This window comes from Cervus canadensis, chromosome 33 (assembly GCF_019320065.1).
Source record: "Cervus canadensis isolate Bull #8, Minnesota chromosome 33, ASM1932006v1, whole genome shotgun sequence".
NCBI classification, from domain to species: Eukaryota; Metazoa; Chordata; class Mammalia; order Artiodactyla; family Cervidae; genus Cervus; species Cervus canadensis.
In genome coordinates this window covers 29,617,780-29,640,451 of record NC_057418.1, presented here as the reverse complement: position 1 = coordinate 29,640,451, position 22,672 = coordinate 29,617,780, and the positions used below count along the sequence as shown (strand labels likewise).

The following is a 22,672-nucleotide window of genomic DNA, read 5'->3' as shown; positions in this document are numbered from 1 at the left end:
CTGAAAAATCAAGAGACAGAAGTAGAAACGTGTTCTTTGCCAACGCATCGACAGACACCAGGAAAAGCACACAGAACTGGAAGAGTACACCTCTGGGAGGGTAGGTTCTGGAAGTGGGCAAGTGCCTACTACTTTCCTCATGGGTCTTGCAGGAACAATTGGACTTTAAAAAATCAGGACACAGGATATTTTGGTGAGAAATAAATAAGATAGTGACAGGCACACTGAAAATGAGAGGCCTGAGTGGCCCCACCCTAAGAGACATCAGCTGTTTCCCATGGTTCCCACTGGCCTTCTGAGTGATTCTCCTCAAAGGCCAAAGCCCAGAGATCTGTCGCAACCAGAAGGTCGCGTTCTGGCCGCACCCGGGGACACGGCTTCTTACCTGCCGCCCCTCCAGCTCGATCTGGAAGTTCTTTGCCGACTCCTGGGTCACCCGCCCCCCGAAGTCCAGCTGGTACACCTGGGTGGCCTCGTTCCAGAGCGGCTGCTTGTTGGCCATGACGTACACGAAGCCCTGGCTGCCCAGCCGGCCGTCCTCCTTCTCGCTGGCCTTCCTGCACTTGAATTCCTCCAGCTCGCTGGCAGCCCGCAGGCTCCTCTTGCTCTTCCAGCCCTTCTTGCTGCCCTGGCTCTGGTTCATCAGCTCATCCCCGCTGATGAACAGCTCTGGCTCACTCTCCGAGCTGTCCTGGAACTCATTCGTCTTATTCAGCTTCTTCGACTTCAGCTGGTCCTTCTGACTCTTTACTTTCTTCTTCTCCCTCCCCAAGCGGGGGCTGGAGATAAGGGAATTAAAATCGCTTAGCGTCCGAGCCTCCTTCTTCACCTTGCCCTCGGTGATGGCCTGAACACTGCCCTCCTCTGCCCGGCTGTCCAACCGCTTTCGGTTCTTCTTCCCGAATTTCTCTGTCCGCTGGGGGACCGGGCTCTCTGTCAGGGAGAGAACTTCTTGGAAGTTGTCTGCAGTCTCCACCATCACCTCCGTCCCCAGGTGGCTTTGGAGGTCAGTGGGTGGGGGGGACACCAGGGGCTTCTCCACCACCAAGTGTGTCTTGGCGGGGAGAGTGCCTTGGGGGTTCTGCACGGGTGGGCAGGCGCTGTAGGAGTTCCAGGGGTGCAAGGCAATAGGGGGCAGCTGTAAACTGGAGCAGGCACTGCTTCCTGGGTACATGGGAGGCAGGGTGCAGTAGGCCAGGCTGGGCGGGTAGGCCGGCTGCAGAACGACGGAGGACTCCGGCTGGGCAAACTGCGCTGGGGCCAGGGCGTCTTTTGGAGAGCAGGGAGCCTGCACCCCCGGCAGCGGGGAGGTGCTGTAGCCGGCCGGGTAGGGCACCCCCATCCCATAGCCAGGCTGGAAAGTGGCAGTAGGGCTGGCGGGAGCCTTGGGGGAGACGAAGGGCACTCGGGACATGTCCAGGTGCTGGCTCGGACCTACCATCAGAGGGGACAGTTTCAGGGGGTTGGGCACCGCGCTCTGGGCTGTCCTTTCCTGAGGGACCCACACGTCCTCCCCCAGCACAGTGTCCCACTGGTAAGGGGGCGGCCGCTTAACGGCCACGGCTGCCTCGCCCAGCGCCGGGTGCCTCGGTGGCTTGTCGGCTGGACAGTGCTGGGCCAGCGCCTCGTCCTCCGTGAAGGCCGAGTTCACGTAGTCGGCGCGCTCGCGGGCGCCTTCAACTGCGCCCAGGAGGCTGTAGGACGACTGGGAGGTCAGCGGGGAGGTGCTGGCCGCGTGTGCCAGGCCAGCGCCAGGCTGCGCCCCCGGCTCCGGCCGGCCCGCTGCGCCCCCCGCGCCGCTGCACTGGCTGCAGGTGTAGAGCGCAGGCGGCGGCCGCGCAGGGAAGGGCGCTGCGCCCTTGGGCTTGGGCGGGTGCGGCGGCGGCCGCGGGGGCTCGCCAAGCTGCGCCGCCCTGAGCGCCACCTCGCGGTTGTTCCTGCGCAGCGTGGCGTGGATGAGGCCGCCGTCAGGCCTCTGCCCCGCGCCCCGGCCGGGGACCACCGGGCCTGCGAGGTCGGGGTAGGGAGGCGGGTCCCCCGGGGGGATGGAGTAGCGCGGGACCGTCAGGCGGTTCAGGGTGGCGCTGGTGCAGGGCTGTGGGACCTTCTTCTCGGTGGCCGTGAGCCTCAGCGTGGCCGAGCTGCCCGGGCCGGGCAGCGTGTAGGTGTTTTGCGAGCAGAGCATCCGCGTCCGGGGCCGGCACACCTCCTCCACGTTGCCGCTGCTGTCGAAGGTGGTGATCCGCTCGTAGCCCAGGGGCGGCTGGTAGTGCGCCGCTGTGGGGTATGGAGAGAAGTCGCCCTTCTTCAGGCACGTGTCCACCGGGGGCTGCGGGGGCGGCAGCGGGGGCGGCGGCGCCGCCGTGGTGGGGGCAGCGGGGATGGTTCCGGGGTAGGGGGGCGGGGGGTTCATCTTGGCCACCTGGACCTCCTGGGGGGCACTGAACACCACCGCGTCCCCCTCAGTGGCCAACTGGGGCACTGGCCGCAGGGCCTTGGTTGGCTTCTGCAGATGCTCGTGGTCTCGGTCGCTGTGGTCCAGTATGGACAGCTGGATGGCCCCCTGGGCCGGCGGCGGCAGGGAGAGCTGAGGCGGGTTGGGGAGGCCGCGGCCCATCTCCACCCCTCCGAAGATCACCTGGCCTGGGCTGGAGTAGCGGCTGGCCACGGGGTACTGGCTGGACACGGGGTACTGAGCGGCACTGTCACTCGCGTGCTCGGCACCGCCCACGGCTGTGGTCTGATTGGTCAGGACGTCCAGCTGCACATTCTGGTTGGCCAGCAGGGACTGTACCAGCCCAATGCTCTGCGTGGGGGACATGGCTTGAGCCGAGCTGTGGATGGGGGCGATGGGGATGTTCACGGTACAGGGAGGGTTGTTTTCGGGTACACCAGATGCTCCTGTCACTGGAAGGCAATTAGGGAGATGAGCTGCTTACAAAACAGTGCCGTGAAACTGGGGCAGCACAACTCACCCAGTCCTCCTGCATACCAAATGGAATGGCTACAGAGGAAGGTGTGTTTGCTTAAGTAAAGCCAGACAGTTCACACAAGTTATGCAGAACTTCTCTAATGTTTCTAGAAGGTCACGCAGGATGACCCTGATGGGTTCTTCATAAGCTTAGGGCATTGCCAGAGCTTTTCAATAAATACCATGTACCTGAATGGCACCAGGGCAAATAAGGTATTTAAAGATGCTGATTACTCGTGATCTTGATAAAAGGGCCCACTCTTGTGCAGGAAGCGGGCAGTGGTACGGTGTCAAAGTCCACTGAAGACTCAATGCCTAGGCTTCAGGGTAGATTTCTCCAGAGTTATGGGCTGGTCAGTGTAGGACGTGTCCTGCAGCACATGGTGTCTGGTATTTGTATATAGATTAAGTTTCTGTAAATAGAACCATGTGAAATGCAGCAGAAAAGACCACTGAAAAGACTCTTCCAGCAAATCTGCATGTGAGGGGAAGGGTCATTTCCTAATTTATCTGCTTTTTAGCATTTCAAATGGTATGTAAGGTGAGCCACACTGAATAAACCCTGTACATGTGTCTTATTTGTACAGAGCGTGCATCTGCACGATGATCGGCAGAGCACACGCGAGTGCTCAGGGCCCCTGTCTGAATGACCCTGTCTAAAGTGCTCACTGAGTGTGCCAAGCTGGCTCTTGCAGGCCTGTGAGTGCTGCTAGTATGTGAGCAGGAAACAGAATTTAAGCAGCTTATCGCAGAGACTGGCTGACCTTTCACCAGGACTGTAGCATGAAGCCAGCTGGTTCATGAAAAGCCAAGCCTGCCCTCAGCTCCTGTAGCAGACTCTCCCCGCAACTGGGTGCTCTAGTGAGACAGCACGACCTCCTGGCTGCCCGAACCCAGGCCCCATCTCAAAACTACTCTTTCTATTCAGCTTCCTCTTCCAGATGCTCTCCCCTCTGCATGGAACTCTGAGGGCAGGTGTCTTCCCCGCTGAAGGAGGGTCTCTGTCACGTCCTGAGCACTGAGTGTAAGTCCCTCATCCACAGGGAACCGCAGACAATTATGACCACAGCTGAGCGTCAGACAGAGCTCTATCTGTCACCTTCCAGGAGAACGAAAGCCAACACGGGGAAAGTGTAAAAGACACTCCTATATCCGAGGCTGTGAACAGCAGGACTTGGGCTATATGCTCAAATGTGTGCAGCCTCACCAAACGGCAGGCTCCTGTGGCTGGTTCCAAGACCGTGCCCATCAGGACTGCGTGAGTTGATAACATCTGCTCCACCACTCGGAGAGAGAAGCCGTCAGAGAACCAGAGGTGGCTACCGTGAGCAAGCACCACTGCTTTAGAGGTAAAAACCTAGGCTGAGAGAAGTCAAGCGAGTCCCCACGTTCAGGGCCTGAGGTGGGATCAGAGCCCCTCGCCCTGATCCTCGTGGGGAGGAGCAGAGCCCCTCTGTTCGAGAACGACCAGGGACAGAAGTCTGTGAACCATGCAGGGTTTCTCTGGATCAGAAACCAGAGATTTTTCAGAGCCTGTATTTACATAATTGCAGGCAGGCTTTTTTGAGAACAGTCACAGATGAGTAACTGGCAGACTAATTATAAATCATTCTAATCTATTAATAATCAAAATAGGGTCCCCTGACCAGAAAGCACTTAAATTAATTTGAGATGCTACAAATATTTCAAATTTGTAAACTAGAATTTTAAAACCTTTCTGATTTCAACTCAGACCAGGCTTCCAGGCACAGAGCCCTGCACGGCACTTGCGAGAGAGGAAAGCTGAAATGCACAGGTTTTCCACCCTGGGGTGGGGCAGGTTTGAGAAACCAGGCTTTGCGGGCACAGGGTCGTGTCAGTGACATCATTCTCTAAGCAGGGGCTGACAGGATGAGAGCTGGCCTAGGGCCGGTGAGACTGGGCTTCAGTTCTGATTTCTGAGTCCTGATTGGTCCTGTTAATAATCTCTTTATCCAGGCACGGGACCAAGAGGAAAACCGTGAGGATAACGAGATGGTGGACGTGCTCTGTGAACAAGAGGCATCACAGCCCCGCAATCATCCTTGCTCTGGTGGCTTCTTTCCTCCCCACACCAGCGACAGGATGTGCCCTTTCTCCTGCGACACCTCACACACCTTCCACCCTGACTGAGGAAGCTGTACCTTTTCCAAACCATGTCAGCAGGCACACCTGACATGCTGGAATCCTCAGCTACTTACCATTCTGTCCTCCCACCGTTAACAGAGGGTGTGGGCTCATGACAAACCAGTTGACATGCGTGAACACACCTGGCAAGTCATCTTCGTCTTCACTGAAAACATTCGGGTTGAAGACAGGTAAATTAACGTAGTCCATGGAAATCTTCCGAACCTCCGGGAGATAGATGGTCATCTGCCGCGGCTGGAGATGCAGGAGGCTGGTTTTGTAGATTACTGGTGGGGAGGAGGGGGGACGCACAGTCAACAGAGATGTGGCAGAGGACAGCCAGCGCGCCAGCAGGGCCCCTCGCGGGAAGGGAGATAGGGCCACGGCAGCTCTGCCATCACAAGACAGATCTCGTGCAGGCAGAGCCCAGGGCCCAAGGGCAGCCCTTCCAGACACAAGACCGCCAACCCCTAACCCGGACACAGCGTGGACGCGGGCATGACAAACAGCCGGACACAAAAAATTCTTGGTCTACACAACAGATTGCCTAATCACTCTGCCAGTCGTTTGTCTATAGAACCACACACATTTCACATGTTAAAGACAAATTCTGTTTTGGAATGAGCTGGGTATGATAAATTTATTTTTAAAAAACCGTATTTGTAATCAGAAGGATAATTTAGTGAAAATAGTTATGATAGCCACAATGCTAAGCTCGGGGAATCAAATTCTGCTTTTATTCAGGACTGAATTCTTGTCTGACTTACTTTAAACATCAGGATAGAGACTTACAGGGAACTGCCACATGCTTTCTATAAAAGGGCCGAGTAAACGTGAGCAGGCAGAGCTACTCACTTGAGTTGGGTACAGAGAGAGCCAGAAGCTCTGGGTTCCTGCCCGGCTCTGTCCTCCCCTGGTTCCATTTTCTCCAATGTCTCAATCTTCCAACAGACATGACATTTAACTGGTCCTCGAAAAAGTCTATAAAGATTTACCACTAAGAACTGCACTAACAGTCAGCCAACTTGTTCTTATAGCCTCTAATGCTCTCTTCTTGACTTTCCTCAGAAGTATCTTTTGCCTCGTTCCTAAAGACACTGGTACCAAAATCTGCCCACAGTAAAAGGCCAGAAATCAAAATGACCAGAAAACCTATCAGAGCTTTTGGCTATTTTTTGTCATTTTCATCACCTAGGGTTTGTATAAAAAAAAAATGAAAGTACCACTGGCAAAAAAAAAAAACAAAACCAATTTGAACAATAATTTTATTCTTCACTAAATCATGGTGGCTAGAGTCAAACTTTGGAGGGAAAATACATGCTAATCTTTCGGTGTCATGAGAGCTCACTGTTAGTTTAGGCCACTGGAGGTTGAAATTGATTCCAGAGTCTGAGTTCCGATGGGGGTGCAGTGCTTACCTGCACCGAGGTTGGTTGGCAGGAAAGCAGCCAAACCCACGATCTTAAATTTGGTTCCCCAGATATTAGACGTGACCTGAGCGAGATAGTTGTGCTGTGGGAAAAAGGAAGAAGAATCACAGTCTGTTTGCATATTTTCTATCAACCACTTAAGAAGTAAGAATGCGAATGCTTTTTACTTAAAAAGCCGCTGGTGGCCACTGATGGAAACGTTCACTCTCTGGGTGAGTCCACCGTGTCAGACCAGACGCTGAAGAGAGCACACCGCCCTGTTTTCAGACGCTGGCTCTCGGGCTGTGGTTCTCGGGTCGGGAGCAATGGGTGGATGGATCCCAGCGTGTCCATGCATGGGGAGGTTAAAAGGTCACAAAAGTGACTTGGGCACACTTTGTTTCACTTCTCCTTTTGCCCGGTCACTTGAACCACAAGGGTACCAAGCTCTGACTCTGTTGTTAGCCTTGATATTTCTCCTGGAAACATCAGTTGCACTGATACCCGTGTGTCCTGAGACCACCCGATCATCTGTTTCTCCATTTGATTAAATTTCAAAATATTTTAAAAGTTATCACTGTGCCCCAAACCACACAGATACATAGGCTGTGTGTGTGTGTGTGTGTGTGCGCGTGCACGCGCACACAGGTACAAAGGCAATAATAAAGATAAAATAAAATCCAGCTCCTCAAGAAAAGGGAACCCTCCAACACTGCTGGTAGAAACGTAACCTGGCACAGCCACTGTGAGAAACAGTATGGAGGTTCCTCAAAAAACTAAAAATTGAAATACCATATGATTCAGCAATTCCATTTGTGGGTACTGTATGAAAAGAAAACCCTCAAAACACTAATTTGAAAAGGTACGTGCACTTCTAATGTTCACAGCAGTATTATTTAAAAAATCCAAGACATGAAGGCAACCTAACTACCCAACAATAGATAATGGATAAAGAAGCTGTGGTAAAATGTTACACACACACTGAAATATTACTCAGCCATAAAAAGAATGAAATACTAGCCATTTGCTATAACATGAATAGACCTGGAGGGTATATGCTAAGTGAAATATGTCAGACAAATGCTGCATGATTTCACTTATACATGGACTGCAAAAAAACAAAACAAATGAACAAACATAACAAAACAGAAACAGATTCATGGGAAACAAACAGGTGATTGCTGGGGGGTGGCAGTGGGGGGTTGGAGGGTGATGAGTGAAACAGGTTAAGGGAGATTCAGAGCTACAACCCCAGTTACAAAATAAATACTTTCAGGGATGAAATGTACAGCATGGAGAATATAGTCAATAATATTGTAATAACTTTGTATGGTGACAGCCAGTAAGCAGACTTATCATAGTGACCGTTTAAAAATGTATAAAAATACCAAATCACTATGTTGTATACCAGGAACTAACAATAGTATTGTAGATCAATTATAGCTAAAAACAAAAACCTATATACACACATATGTATACACACATACACTCAGCTTATAACCCAAGGGAGGAGATAAGGCTTGTAGCTATTCACACACAAGGGAGTCACCGAGAAAGGATAAGGGAGCATCAATAGGAGGCACTGGGCTTATTGTGGCTAAGCCAGGGAAGGCAGGCTTTGGACAGAGGTGGTTATACCTGGAAACCTGAAGACAGAAACCACGGGGAGGAGACAAGAAGGTAGGCCCACTGAAAGGGAGATGCAGGCAGAAAGTGGGAAGAGGGCAGTCAACCGCGAGGCAGTGACTCCGGGGTGAAGGGGGCCAGGCCGGCCAGACTGTGGGGCTGCGACCGGGGCTGGGGTCCTGGGACACTGGGAGTCACTGAGGGGTCAGGAGCGGCTAGGGGGTCCTGCGGTGGATGTGAGGAGATGTCTCACGCAGAGCTGCCTTGGAGAAGGCTCTCGTGGCAGCTGCAGGGATCCCAGAGGTGGGAGGGAGGCCAAGTGGGACAAAGAGGCAGCAAGGGCCCTGAGGGGCTGCCGTCCCAGGCATGGAGATGGTCCCCAGGGCTTAGCCGCCCTCACACACGTGCAAGGAGGGAGGGCAGCGGGGCTCTGATACCTGAGTGATGTCTTCAAAGGGGAACTCCCTCCGTGCAAGGCTGGGTGAGCCGATGGACGGCTTGCGCATAGGCAAGCGAGGAGAGCGGGAGAGCTCCTGAGCAGCACGCGACAGCTTGGGGGACTTCCGGGCTTCAATGTTGATCCTGCAGAGACCAGGCCGGGGTCAGGCACCCACCAGTGGGCCCCCTGGCCCTCCTCACTCTCGAGCAGCCCCCGTGGATGCCACACTCTCAGGGGCGGGGCTCTTAATTTAATCAAGCCCATTCCACCTGCTTTTTTGCCTTATGAACGTGAGGAAAGGACAAAATTGTATGTGGAATAGTATATATTTAAAAATAAACTGCAGTTAGATCAAGTGATTCATTTGTAAGGAACTTTTACTTGAGGCTTCGCTGGTGGCTCAGACGGTAAAGAATCTGCCTGCACTGCAGGAAACCTGGGTTTGATCCCTGGGTCAGGAAGATCCCCTGGAGAAGGGAATGGCTACCCCACTCCAGTATTCTTGCCTGGAGAATTCCAGGGACAGAGAAGCCTGGCAGGTCCCAGTCCATGAGGTCACAAAGAGTTGGACACAACTGAGCAACTAACACTTTCACTTGAGAATTAACTTTCACTTTCTAGTAATAGTGGGCTTCCCGGGTGGCTCAGTGGTAAAGAATCCACCTGCAGTGCAGGAGACATGGGTTCAATTCATGAGTCAGGAAGATCCCCTGCAGAAGGAAATGGCAACTCTAGTATTCTTGCCTGGGAAATCCCATGGATGGAGCAGCCTGGTGGGTTGCAGTCCAAGGGGTTGCAAAAGTGTTGGACGCTACTTAGAGACTAACCAACAACAACAAATAGTGTGTTTAGAAATGTGTTCTTGCCAAGGGTTTACAAAATTAATCCTGGGGAAAATGGCGGGTGGGAAGAGTTATTTCTCACCTGAAGGCCATAACAACTTCACAGGTCCTAACACACATGATGTTTGGATTTCAACAGACTGACCTAGCATTTCGCCACTATATTTAACTAAACTATCAGATCTAAAGTTTTCCTTCAGTTTCCGTGGTTATGACATGGGGGACATGTGTTTAATGCCAATCTGCCCCAGAGAGTACAGTACTATAAAGATGAATATGGTAAGGCTGATGGCATTCTATGAAGGAAAAGCACTGAGCCTCACTACGGGCTTGAGGACTTGATAAGACATCTAGGGCTGAGGAGGATGGAGCTGGTTAAAGCTTGGTGTTGAAGACAACCAGCCTGGCTGCCGGGTGGGGGGATTCACTGGGAGATGGCAGGAAGGAGGGCCACAACACCCAGGAACGTTAGAGGATAGATAGAGGTGAGAGTCTTAGTGAGGATCAATGCACCGTTTAAGGAAATCGGTGTCCAGGTCAGGGAGCTGGGACGGGGAGTGCCGGTTTCTTATCTATAACAATATAGGCCCTTCCATATACTCTCAGTGTTTTGCCATTCCTTAGGACAAACTTGAGGATTATTATTTTTTAGCTCACTATTTTCCCCCATTACAGAATTATAGGCATGAAATTTGACATTTTCTTTAACACATTATATACACTGTAAACCTCTTCCTTACTCTTCTCAAAAGTAAAACATAAACCAAGACTGAGAAAGGAGTAAAGCAGGGCTGTCTGCTGTCTCCCTGTTTGTTTAATCCACACACTGAGCGCATCATGAAAAATGCCGTGCTGGATAAGTTATAGGCTAGAATCAAGATAGGTGGGAGAAACATCAAAAACCTCAGATATGCGGATGATACCACTCTGATGGCAGAAAGCGAAGAGAAACTAAAGAGCCTCCTGATGAGGGTGAAGGAGGAGAGTGAGACAGCTGGCTTAAAACTAAATATTAAAAAAACTAAGATGATGGCATCTGGCCCCATCACTTTATGGCAAATAGAAGGGGAAGGTGGAAGTGGTGACCGATTTCCTTCTTGTGGGCTCTAAAATCACTGCAGATGGTGACTGCAGCCATGAAATCAGAAGACATTTGCCTCTTGGCAGGAGAGCTATGACAAACTTAGACAGTGTGTTGAAAAGCTGAGACACTGCTCTGCCGACAGAGGTCCATAGTCAAGGCTATGGTCTTCCCAGTGGTCACATACAGTTGTGAGAGCTGGACCACCAAAGAATTGATGCCTTCAAACTGTGGTGTCGGAGAAGACTTCTGAGAGTCCCTTGGACTGCAAGGAGATCAAATCAGCCAATCTTAAGGGAAATCAACCCTGAATACTCATTGGAAGAACTGATGCTGAAGCTGAAACTCCTGTATTTTGGTCATCTGATGCAAACAGCTGACTCAGTGGAAAAGTCCCCGATGCTGGGAAAGATTGAGGGCATAAGAATAAGAAGACATTAGAGGAAGAGACAGCTGGATGGTATCACCAATGCAATGGATGTGAACTTGGGCAAACTTTGGGAGATGGTGAGGGACAGGGACGCCTGGTGTGCTGCAGGCTGTGGGGTTGCAGAGTTGGACACGACTGGGCAACTGAACAACAACAATTTGACATTCTCTTTAACATGTTACATACACTGTAAACCCTCTTCCTTACTCTTCTCAAAGTGGAAGATAAAACAAGCTCCCTGGCTGTGACCCCCATGGCACCCACCATTGGTGCTGATCCCTGGAAGTTCTGCGTGCTTTGCAGACCTCCTCCTGGACTCCTTTTTCTGTCGCAAAGGAGAGGATGAGGGAAGCTGGAACAGCTGCAGGCAGGCCTTCTGGATGAAAGGCGGGCACGCCCGCTGCCTGTGCCCCTCAGCCGTAGGTTTCAGCAGGACTCTGGCACGGACACACACCCCTGACACACCTCCAGAGACGTGCAGCGGGAGCACGCTCCCACGCGTCCCGGTTACCTTGGGAGTTTGGGGGACTTGCTCGCTCGGGAGACTTTGGGGGACTTCTTGGCAGCCCAGTCGTCGCTCAGTTCAATGTCGCTGGAGTCGGAGCAGTTGCAGCTGTCGATCATGGTGGAAATCAAACTGTTTCCATAGATTTCATCTGGTGAGACACCGAGCAACAACATTTAGGGGAGTGACGCCGATTAGCCCCCAGCAGTGGTTGTTACTGGAAACCAGAGGACAGACTGACTCCACAGGCCATCATTTTCAGTCTAGAGGTTGAAACAGGAAGGAGCAGGACAGTTTTCCTTCTACATTTTCATTCTATTCCAGTTTCTAAGCAAAAGTGAGTAATTACTTCTACTCCTATCAACGTGGGTATGAACTAAAATGCCTCTGGAATGTACAAAACAGCCTGGCCCCATTTACTGTGTGGAAAGCTGGAGCCAAAACGGCTATGCAAGTCTTGCGCCACAGGATACCCCCAGCATAGGTCCGAGTCCACGCAGGCTCTCAGCAGCCCTGGAACCCAGGCCATGCAAGGGGCTTGCTGACTCAAGGCCCCCCAGCCCCGTCAGTGTCCCCTGTGGGCCTGCTGCTGACCCGGGACCTAGGAAGACCCCCTCGTGGGTTCCAGGCCTGCTTTCAGCAATGGTTGGAAGAGGACTCCAGCAGCAGGACACCGAGCGGCAGCTGTGGACTCCACGGAGGGGCCTGTTTGGGACCCAGCCGGCCACTAGGCAAGAGACGTGGGGCCCCAGGCCGAAGGTGACGTGCAGGGAGTGGGCGATCATAAAGCCACAGAATGGATGGAGTTCACGTTAGACTTTTCCCCCAAAATATCCTTCTCCTTTGCTGACCTCCTCATCCCTTGGACTCCAAGAGCATTACCTGGCAAAGTAATAAAAAGGCCAAATGAAATTATTTCTAGAATATGAGAGATCTGATCGTTCAAAAGGGTTACTTACATCTACAAGGATGAGTCTGTTCATTCAAACCAGTCTCTAGGTTTCTGAGCACATGGAGGTGACACCTGCGGACAGGGGCCTATCAGAGGCCATGAGAGTCAGAGCAGAACAGCCGGGCAGGGAGGCCACTGATGCCCCATCTGCGTCACCACCGCAGCCTTAAACTGCTGTCCAGACTGGGAAACACAACTTCTGCACCCAGCAAGCCCCAGTGCTGGGCATTCAAGCCCCATCACCTGCCCTGAGTAGTGCTTTATCTATAATTAGATAATTATAAACTATTTCTGGATCAAAGGAAGCTTGGCCACGATTCAGAAACCCCTGTGAGTCCACAAGACGCTTCCACGTGTTCCTGAGCACAGAGCCAGTCCACTGACCTGAGCAAGTTCTGCAACACACCATCCACTCAACGCTGACCTACTTGTGCAGGCCAGGATTTCACCGTTGCTATGGGATTCACCACTTGCTCTTTTTCTCACTACTGTCTTAGTTTGTTCGGGCTGCTATAACAATATACCACATACTGGGTGGCTTATAAAAAACAGAAATTATCAAGTCTTGCAGTTTTAGAGGCTGGAAGTCCAAGGTCAGGGGGCCAGCATGGCTGGGTTCCAGTCCTGCCCTCTTCGGCGTTGTGGACTCCGGGCTTCTCACTGTGAGCTCATGTGGCAGGAGGGGCCGGTGATCTTACTGCAGCCCTTTTTATAAGGCACTGAGCTCATGATATAAAGGCCCTGCCCTCTCGAACTAAGCACCTCCTCAAGGGCCCATCTCCTAACACTACTGCCATTTCAACCAGCTGAAACCAAACTGTCAAACCAAAGTGTCAGTGAGTTATTTTTTCACAGCGAAAATGCTCAGAGCAAAGGTGTCTATGGAGTGAAGCTTATGGCAAAAATACCTCACATGGGCTTAGACAACAGAAATTTACTTTCTCAGTCTGGAGGCCGGAAGTCTGGGATCAGCATGCCAGCAGGATCAGGTTCTGGTGAGGGCGATCTTCCTTCCTGCTGATGGTCCCTCCTCACTGTGTCCTTACAGGGCGTGTGGAGAGACCAGAGACCTCGCTCCTCCTTCCAAGGCCACGGTCCTACTGGATTAGGACCCCACCCTTACAGCCTCCTTCAATCGTAACTGCCCCTAAAAGCCCTGTCTCCAAACACAGTCCGCAGCACCCCAGCCTGCTGCCCTGCTCAAATTCTTGTCACTCTCCCGTGCAAGATACACTCGCCCCGTCCAGACAGCCCCCAAGTCTTCAGCCTCATTCCAGCATCAACACTCTCGTCTAAAGCCCAAGGTCCTGTGTAAACGTCATCTAAGTCAGATGTGGAGGAAAGGCAATGTAAAACTCACACTGAGGCAAAATTCCTTTCCAGCTGTGGAGCCGTGGAAGCAGACAAACTATGTGTGTCCCAAATAGAGCTGTGAGGATAGGCGCAGGGGAGAGTCCGTCCAAAGGGAGAAGAGAGAGGGAGGAGGGAAAGGGAGGCTCCAGGGAGGACTGTGGCAGGGAGCACCTGAGTATACCCACGGAGACCAGTCTGGGGGAGCTCCTGGAAGGAAGGGCTGGCCCATCATGCTAGATCTCCATGGATGAGTGGGACATTCCTCTCGGCAGTCAGCTAGAGCAGCTAATGGTAGATGAGCGAGGGGCAGAAGTAAGATTCTAGAGGGAAGTTGAACAGGCTAAAGGTTCAGAAGCTTTAATTCTCTTGTTCCCTCTGAGAGGGGCAGAGACAGCACTCCACTACTACCTTCCGATTGTCTCCACAGCACATAAGGTCCTCAGTGAACACCTGGTAAGTAACCCGCAGGGGCAGCTGCTGGCTGCCTCTCATCACAGCCCTGACCCCACAGAGCCCTACGGAATGCTGTCACAACCCCGGAAGAAGGAGCATTTAGAGAAGCCTTAACTTTTAACAGAGAAATGGAGTGGCTTCAGGGATGCTCCTCGCCAGCCGAGGCCGGCTCACGTTTCATCCACAGGCCCCACCTCTGCACGGGGCGCCGTGCCCCGGGAGAGGGCCCCACCTGATCGGCCGTCTGTCCGTGGGTCCATGATGACGAACTCAGGCCGCAGCTTGCTGACGCGCCGGCCCTTGAGGATGGGCACCAGCCCGCCCAGGTGCTCCAGGTAGAGCGTGTAGCATGGGCCGCCCACCTCCGGGTCATCCTCTGTGCGCTTCATGGTGCAGTGCAGCCGCTCGCTGCCGGCCGACGGGTAGCTGACGAAGTCCCGCATGTTGTTGGGGTCTGGAATTGGGGGCTGGAGGCAGGACACAGAAGGAACAGCGTGTGGGCATCACTGGTGACTCTGCACTGGCTGTGGCTCAGGGACTCATGGCTCTGGGGACACATGGGACTCTCCCAGGAGCTTTCAGAGAGACCTCAGCCAGGACCCCACCTCAGACACTGGAACTGGAACCTGCGGGTAGGCCTGGGCACAGGCATGCTCTCAAAACTCCCCTGGCGACTTGAATGTGCAGCCAGGGTTGAGAATCGCTACTGCAGAAAGGAGACTGTAAACCAACTCCGGGTGGGCGGGGGGTATGGGGGTGGGGGTGGGGGTGGGGGGGTTTGTTTTAGAGAAAAAGTAACCAACAAGCCAATGTGATACTTAGAAGCAAAGACAGAAAACAAAAAAAAGAGAATATTGTATAGAAAAGAACCTAAGAAGCAGAGGCAGGCCCAGAGAGTAGGAGGGAAAGCCGCCTTTAAACAGTGACTGGCAGCACTGTCCACCCACTCCAAGAACAGACTAGCTCCCAGGTTACAGCCAGGTTACAGCTGGCAGCCAGTGCTACGGGGGGTCGGCCTCCTGAGCACAGGGGTGAGGAGAGCAGACCCTAGGATGGAACGGGGCTCGACCCTGACCACTCCCGTAACCGTGGATGAAGAGCTACCTGACTTCCAGGGACACGTGCCCTGCTCTCACACATGGGATCACAGCAGCGGCTGCCAGTGAGTCAGGACTGAACGGACAGACTGGTCATTGGGAGGGCCACGGCAGTCAGGCTTGGGATGCTACCATTGCCACAAGAGGCTCACATCCATCACCCAGGACCAATCCCCCTTGGACACGGACGCAAGGGGTGTACCACATGAGGGAGGACCACGGCGCACTCTGGGCGCTGCCTGACTGGTGCTCTGCTTGCAGACTCTCGCCCATCTCCCTGACCCCACCCCTCCTCCCCGCAGTCCTTTGGGGGCGGGCGGGCAGGGTGAGGGGGGAGGAGGAGGAGGAGGTGGGCGGGGGGGCGCTTCACCTTGATGGTGGGGATGAAGGCAGTGGAGAGGTAGGAGCAAAGGCGGGGGGGTAGGGTCAGCTTGCTGACATCCTTGTCCTCGCGCAGGGCACTGGCGATGGCCTGCTGGCACAGCAGCTGCAGGCTGGACACCCGGTGTTCCACGCGCACCACGTACAGGGCCGGTCCCGATGCCATCAGCAGCCGTGAGTCCCGGTGTCCCCAGCAGATGGAGACGATGGGGCGCTGCCGGGGAGGGGGGGGAGGGCGAGCGTCAGCCTGGGCTCTTGGGAAAGCAAACCAAGGTTACGCACCCCGTGTCGAGCAAAACAAAGTCATCTCACAGATTTGTAGCATGTTGGTTTTAAAAAGCACAATAGAGAACATTAAATCCATATGATAAGAGTCAGTACTGTCGATGAATAGCAGTTAGGTCCCCAGGCCAGAGCCCAAAGCACCAGAACAGTATTACAAAATTCTTTCACATGGATTATCTCATTAAATTTGGTGACAAAAAACCTACCTGAGCTTTATATAATGACATTTCTGCCAGGGGATGCACTTAGCCTGGGGTACAGTAACCCCTTTTCCTTACTGAGGCCCTGACTACTTGGATCCTTAAGTAACCAGTAGCAGTCCAAGGCTTGGAGGAGTAGTGAGGAAGTAGACCAGATGGTTCATCACTTTGGTCCTGACAAGGAGCATTTCAGAGTCAGGTCAACACTGGATTCAAGTCACAAGCTTGTGACCGGGGGAATATTATATAACCCTGGAAGTCTAGTACTTTTTCATGAGTAAAATAGGGGTTGTGAGGATTAAAGGAGACAAAAGATAACAGTGCTTCTGGGACCCATCACAGGTGACAACGCACAGATTCTCAGCTATCTTTGAGCTGATGGGGCAGGAAAGGGCAGAGAGAGGAACATCGTTTCTGTGGCAGCTGCTCTAGGGGTCTGTGGACGTGACTTGCTTTGAAAAGAGAGGATGATAGCTAAACATGGGAGTCAGAAACCGGTTGTGTTGGGGAAAAGAAATCCAAAGCTCAGGGGTCCCATCAGCCGAGGAAGAAAGAAAGAGGTGGAGGGCTGTGATGGAGAAGCAGCGAGAGAATCTGCTCCTTCCTATCCAGGCAGATGGAGTCCTAACTTAATGGAGTCCTGAGAGGCTGCCAGGATCAGAAGCGGGGACACCAGATCTTGCATATGAAACAGATAGGAGGAGAACCTTCATGACACTTCAGTGACAATCGTCGAGATAAAAGGAACACATGAAGACACTAGCTTAAAACAGCCTCCAGGGTCAGCTAATTCTGGTTTCAAATTCAAAACAAAATGCAAGGCTGAAGATAATTCATCTTTCATTGCCATCACAGCAAGGCCGGGCAGCCGCAGCGTGGGACCACAGCCGCGGTCCCCTGGAGGAGGCCCATGGGGCCTGGTGCTCAGTCTGGGGGCTTCAGACTACTTCCAAGATGGGCCTCCTTCCTTATAAGAGGATCTCTCACAGAGGGCAGACCCAACAGAGGACACGGTTAACTAACAGCAAGACATGATCACTGCCAAAGACAAGGCAGACAACACACACAAAAACATCCCCTCTAAACTTCTTGGCATCAGCAACTACCTCCCCATTAGTGCAGTTTAGGACAAAAGTTCTTTTAGTAGCATAACCATGCTTAGTCACACTATAATATATTAAGTGTATCAAATCCACACCCTGTACACCTTAAACTCACAAAGTGTTCATATCAAATAAATCGTAATAAAGCTGGAAATAAATAAGAAAACTAACACACACAACAAAACGCTTTTATACCTTGTGTATACTTGCACAGGTCTCACATGTCATCCTCCTCTTTACAAGGCTCATCTCCCGCTGGTGCTCACCTTCGTGTGCGGTTCACTGTGTCCCAGCCTACAGAGCCCTCACTACAAGTGCTGTGTTGTCTCAGAAAGCACGGGAGTCAAGGCGGCGGCAGAGACACAGACAGGGTGGTCATGCCCACAGACAGCATGGGGGCGCCTTGATTCAGCGGCCTCGCCCTCAGCGATTTCTGGGGCCCCGTCTGTAGGTAGAACAGGCATTCCCTGGTCTCCCCCAACCCAGCCTCACGCACGGGGCATGTCTTCTCCAGGCACGCCCCCCCTCCCAGGATCAGCTGCAGCTGAAGAGGACTGTGTCTGCCCAATATTCTCTTCCAGCAAACCTGGATATACATGCCTCCCACAGATGATGTTTTTGTTTGAACAGCTGTCGTCTGCTAGGGAAAAACTCAGATGCAAATCTGTAGGCTTCATCGCTTTCTCAAACTGCAGAAAATGACTATTTTTAGAACCAAAGCTAGAGGTGTGGAGTTGATAATATTCAGATTTTAATCTGTGTAGGTATTTTGCACATAAATCTGAGGCACAAGACGAGACACTGAGCTGTGTTTTGGGAGCATCAGTGCGGTGGGAACCTGGTGCTGTGGTGAGCAGGCTGGACAGACACAGGTGTCCCCAGGCTGGAGACGTGCGACGTCCACAGGGAGCTCGGGGAGCAGCTGTGGACGGTTAGCCTGCCCTCTCTCTGTGGCACACACCAGGCCCTTACGAGGAGGGGGCGGAGTCTGCTCCCTCACCTCCCTGGCCATGGCATCACAGATGGTCAACAGCCAGGTTCAACCCCTTAGAGCAGGTGAAGAGACGCCAAGGAGCTGCTGACCTCGCCTCCTGCTGCCACAGGATACACGCCGTGCATCTACCAATCACACTCGCCCAGGAGCTGTCATCAGCCCGTCAGTGAGTCCCTGTGAAGTGGATGTAGTGGGCTGGACACCTGCTGGGCATCCCTGCTTCATGGGGCTGAGGCTCTGAGGAAGGAGGGGAGACAGGAGGGTCTTGGGCTCTGTGACAGGGATGGACGGTCTGACGGCGTCAGATGGTGACAATACTGCCAAGCAACAGCAGTACGATAAGGGGCCAGAGGAAGAGCAGAGGTCATTTCAGGCAGGGGGCAGAGAAGGCGTCCCTGGAGGAAGACTCAGCAGAGGCCTGACACGAGGGAGCCATGGACGTGGACACAAGGACAATGCCTGTGATTGGAGCCCAAAGCTTCCCACTACTCTACTATCTGTGTGCACTGCATGGGGTCCTCTAAAAACTCAGTGAAGTGAAAGTCGTTCAGTCGTGTCTGAATCTTTGCGACCCCCATGGACTATAAACAGTCCACGGAATTCTCCAGGCCAGAATACTGGAGTGGGTAGCCTTTCCCTTCTCCAGGGGATCTTCCCAACGTAGGGATCGAACCCAGGTCTCCTGCACTGCAGGCGGATTCTTTAACAGCTGAACCACAAGGGAAGTCCAAGAATACTGGAGTAGGTAGCCTATCCCTTCTCCAGTGGACCTTCCCAACCCAGGAATCAAACCAGGGTCTCCTGCATTGCAGGCGAATTCTTTACCAACTAAGCTATCAGGGAAGCCCCTAAAAACTTAAGGGGAATTAAAAAAAAAAAAGCAGGATGTCCTTCCCTTGTTAAAGATGAGCTGTTCAAGCACGGTTAGAGTCAACAGACCACAGAAGGTTCAAACCAGCTACACTGGCCTGAGAGAGAGAAGGTGGCCACCCCGTCACATGGGTTCTGGGTGGTGAGGCCCTGCTGGGGAGTCAGACCCCGGAAATGTCAGAGGGGCCTCCTGTCACCCAATCACCGGCCCTCCGTTCTGTTGTGCTTTAGTCGCTCAGTCGTGTCTGACTCTTTGCAACGCCATGGACTACAACCTGCCAGGTTCCTCCATCAGTGAGATTTCTCAGGCAAGAATACTGGAGTGGATTGCCATTTCCTTCTCCAGGGTGTCTTCCCAACTCAGGGATTGAACCCATATCTCCTGCATTGGCAGGCAGACTTTTTTTTCTTTTACCACTGAGCCACCAAGGAAGCCTGAGTTCCCCCTAAGAAGGTACCCTAAGAAGGTACGTATCTCTTTCAGAGAAAATACACTTCAAATGTTTCAGAGCCCCGGACAGAAGGGGGTATTCAACGTTTGTACAGGCATGTACACAGAAGGAAAGCCTTCAAGAACAGTTCACTTGTAAATAGACCAAGGTGGTGACTAGTCACCGTAAAACTGTGTTGGTTGGTGCCATGGACAGTTCTGAATATTGAGTTACAATGATTTGACCAAAAACTAAGCCACAGTAATAAAAGCTGGCTCAGGACTCATTTACCCAAAGCTTCATTTTAAAAGAACATGCACCATTCTTGAATTTTGTAAGCAGACAACCCCAGAAAGAACTTTTTCATCTATTTATAGCAAACAATGGGAAAAGCATACCTAAGACAGCTTTGTGAGAATAGGCAGAGTTAATTCTCAGCAAAAGGAGGCAAGTACAGTTTTTTCTAGAGCACAGTTTTTTCTAGAGCACAGAAAGTCAGTGAACATAATCACTCACTTTTCACTATCTTTCACTCACTTCACACTTTCTTTCTCCCCTTTTAATTTTTTACCCAAATATCTTACATCAATACCTGAACCTTACAGAATATAAGGCGATTCCACCAATCTGCCTTTAATAGAGAAAAAGTTCATAAAGCTAAAACACATAAATCCCCAAAATCCAACAATCCAACCAAACAAAAACACACTGATCTGAATTACTGAAGCCTTTGAACTCCAGTCAGTGATGCTAACCCTCAAACTGTGGTCAGATGATCAGATACACAATTACATATGTGCATACTAAGCCAGTTCCATCGTATCTGACTCTTTGTGGCTCGATGGACAGTAGCCCACCAGGCTCCTCTGTCTATGGGATTTCCAAGGCAAGGATGCTGGAGTGCATTGCCATGCCCTCCTCCAGGGGCTTTTCCTGACCCACGGATCGAACTCTTGTCTGTGGCGTCTCCTGCATTGGCGGGTGGGTTCTTCATCACTAGAGCCACCTGGGAACCCCCAATTATATAAGATGGTCACAGATAGCAGCTGGTGAGATGGACCATAGACTTTTAAAGTATGACAGGCAGGAAGGAAAGGAAAATGAATTAGAGTGTATTTCCTTCTAAGAGCATCAGCCTCAGGCTTTGCTGTTGTGAGTAACTCAGGAGAATCAGTTTTAAAGCGAGGCTGCCACCAGTCTGTGCCGGGCACTGGCTTTGTGCGCAATAACCTACAATCTCATTAACTTGGAAATAAATTATCCAATCTAAACTGCATTTCGTTCTTTTTATAAACAGCCCAATAAGCTGCCTAACTTCCTTCCTGCCATAAAAATGTTCCTGCCTTTGGACAACTTGAACAGCACAGTACAGACACGTGATTCTAGAATCATTACAGACGCCAGTTAAGCTGCTGCCACACACAATCGATACTGTACTTGGTTTTTAATAGCATCATTATTTAACTGTATATTATTGAGGCAATTTTTCAATGGCTGAAACAGACCCTCAAATGAAAAAAGAGTCAACAATTTATTAAAATGCAGGGATGTTATGTGAATATCTTTCTCCAAAGATAGATAAGATAGCCAGTCTGTCTCTTATCCCTGAGCCTCAAATGGCTTAAACTCAGGATCTATGCTAGTTTCATGTGATAGCTGATGAGCAATCTTGCAAATGGCTAAGGTTGTCGAGCCTCTACTGCATTCTAAGCACAGTGAAGATCAAAAAAATAGAGAAACTGTGGTCTTTGACTTTAAGAAAGTAAAACAAGTAAACAAAAAAAGTGTTAATACGTGCCAGAGGTATTAAGCACCCTGAAGGTTCACACAGAAGAGGGGCTACAGTCTTTGGGCAGATTTACCAAAGGACGTGACTGTGTTGACAACAGAGACGATGGATTTCCCCAAGCTGAAATGGCCGTGAAGGACAGTCTCTGTAAGGGGGATGCAATGCCAGTGGGAAGGGTGCCCTGAGTTGCACAGAACCATGGATGATGCCTAGCGCACTTGGAGTGTGTTTCAGCACTTCAATTCACAAACACTCTAATAAACATAAAAGATCTTAAGTCAGAAAGGGCTGAAAGTTCCCAAGCTCTCCTACTTGTCTTTCAGTTAGCCTAGAGACAGGAAGCTAGCATGAGATCTGATTGAGGGCACACAGCCTATTGGTTCAAATATTCAACAGAAAGAACTAAAAAACCATAACTGTCCATCTGTCAATCCACTGAACACGTATTTACTGAGCACCTATACTAAGTTCCAGGAAATAGACTGGCAGTACGGTCACAGTTACTGTGTAAGCAAGGTAACCTCTTCTTCAATCTCAAACACACAGGGACTCCAATATCTCCATTTACTTTTCCACACACACTGGCCTCCTGCTAACGGCCTCAACTCTGCTCCACTTCAGTGCTTCCTGGGTTTGCCTCATCACTTGGAACCACTTTACTTCTAAAGCAGGAGTTTGAATTTCCTATCCAAGTGCAGCTTCCCACCCTGTGTTTATCACTTCTTCCTGAAAATGCCTGATTATGACTTTTTTCTTGCCACTCTCAGGTCACAGAGCTTCTTCCCACTCCAACTCCGTGGCTGCCCATTTCTATAACCTTCTTCCCAATTCCCTAAGTTCCTTCGATTCTTCATCTTTCTGCTACACGAATCTCTCCAATTCCTAGTATCAGGCAGCTTGTACCACTTCTGCCTCTAGGGGTTGCAAAGGTGGCCTGGGCAACGTTCAATTTCACTTTAAAACCACGCTGCCCTTCTCTGGCTAGGGCGTGATTCCAGCTCGTTACCTTGACTAGCTCCCGTATCACCTTCTATACCCCAGCTCTCAGAGCTCTGAGCTCAGGGCCCAGCTGCATAGGAGCCCCGCAAAATATGTTCGCTTGATGCTTGAACAGATGAACAAATATGCTTATCTGCTCACAGATGATTTTACATCGTTGAAAGATACATTTAAATCCTGTAACTTTGGACCTTCCCAGCAGTCCAATGGTTAAGAATCTGCACATCCACTGCAAGGGGCTCAGGTCCGATCCTTGGTTGGGGAACTAAGATCCCACATGCCATGCAATGCAGCCTATATAAATAAATAAATAAAAT

At 51.4% G+C, this 22,672-nt stretch overlaps 1 protein-coding gene across 1 annotated transcript in view; it reads right to left on the bottom strand.

Moving 5' to 3' along the window:
- The window catches only part of TULP4 (TUB like protein 4), a 202,002-nt gene that overhangs the window by 3,434 nt on the left and 175,896 nt on the right, over nt 1-22,672 (bottom strand). Inside the window, exons 8-14 of the mRNA XM_043457022.1 lie at nt 15,674-15,898; nt 14,439-14,673; nt 11,455-11,599; nt 8,589-8,733; nt 6,535-6,628; nt 5,260-5,403; nt 386-2,907 (exon numbers count right to left, since the gene is read on the bottom strand). Of these exons, the coding sequence (XP_043312957.1) occupies nt 386-2,907; nt 5,260-5,403; nt 6,535-6,628; nt 8,589-8,733; nt 11,455-11,599; nt 14,439-14,673; nt 15,674-15,898 (3,510 nt within the window). The remainder of the gene's footprint in view (nt 1-385; nt 2,908-5,259; nt 5,404-6,534; nt 6,629-8,588; nt 8,734-11,454; nt 11,600-14,438; nt 14,674-15,673; nt 15,899-22,672) is intronic.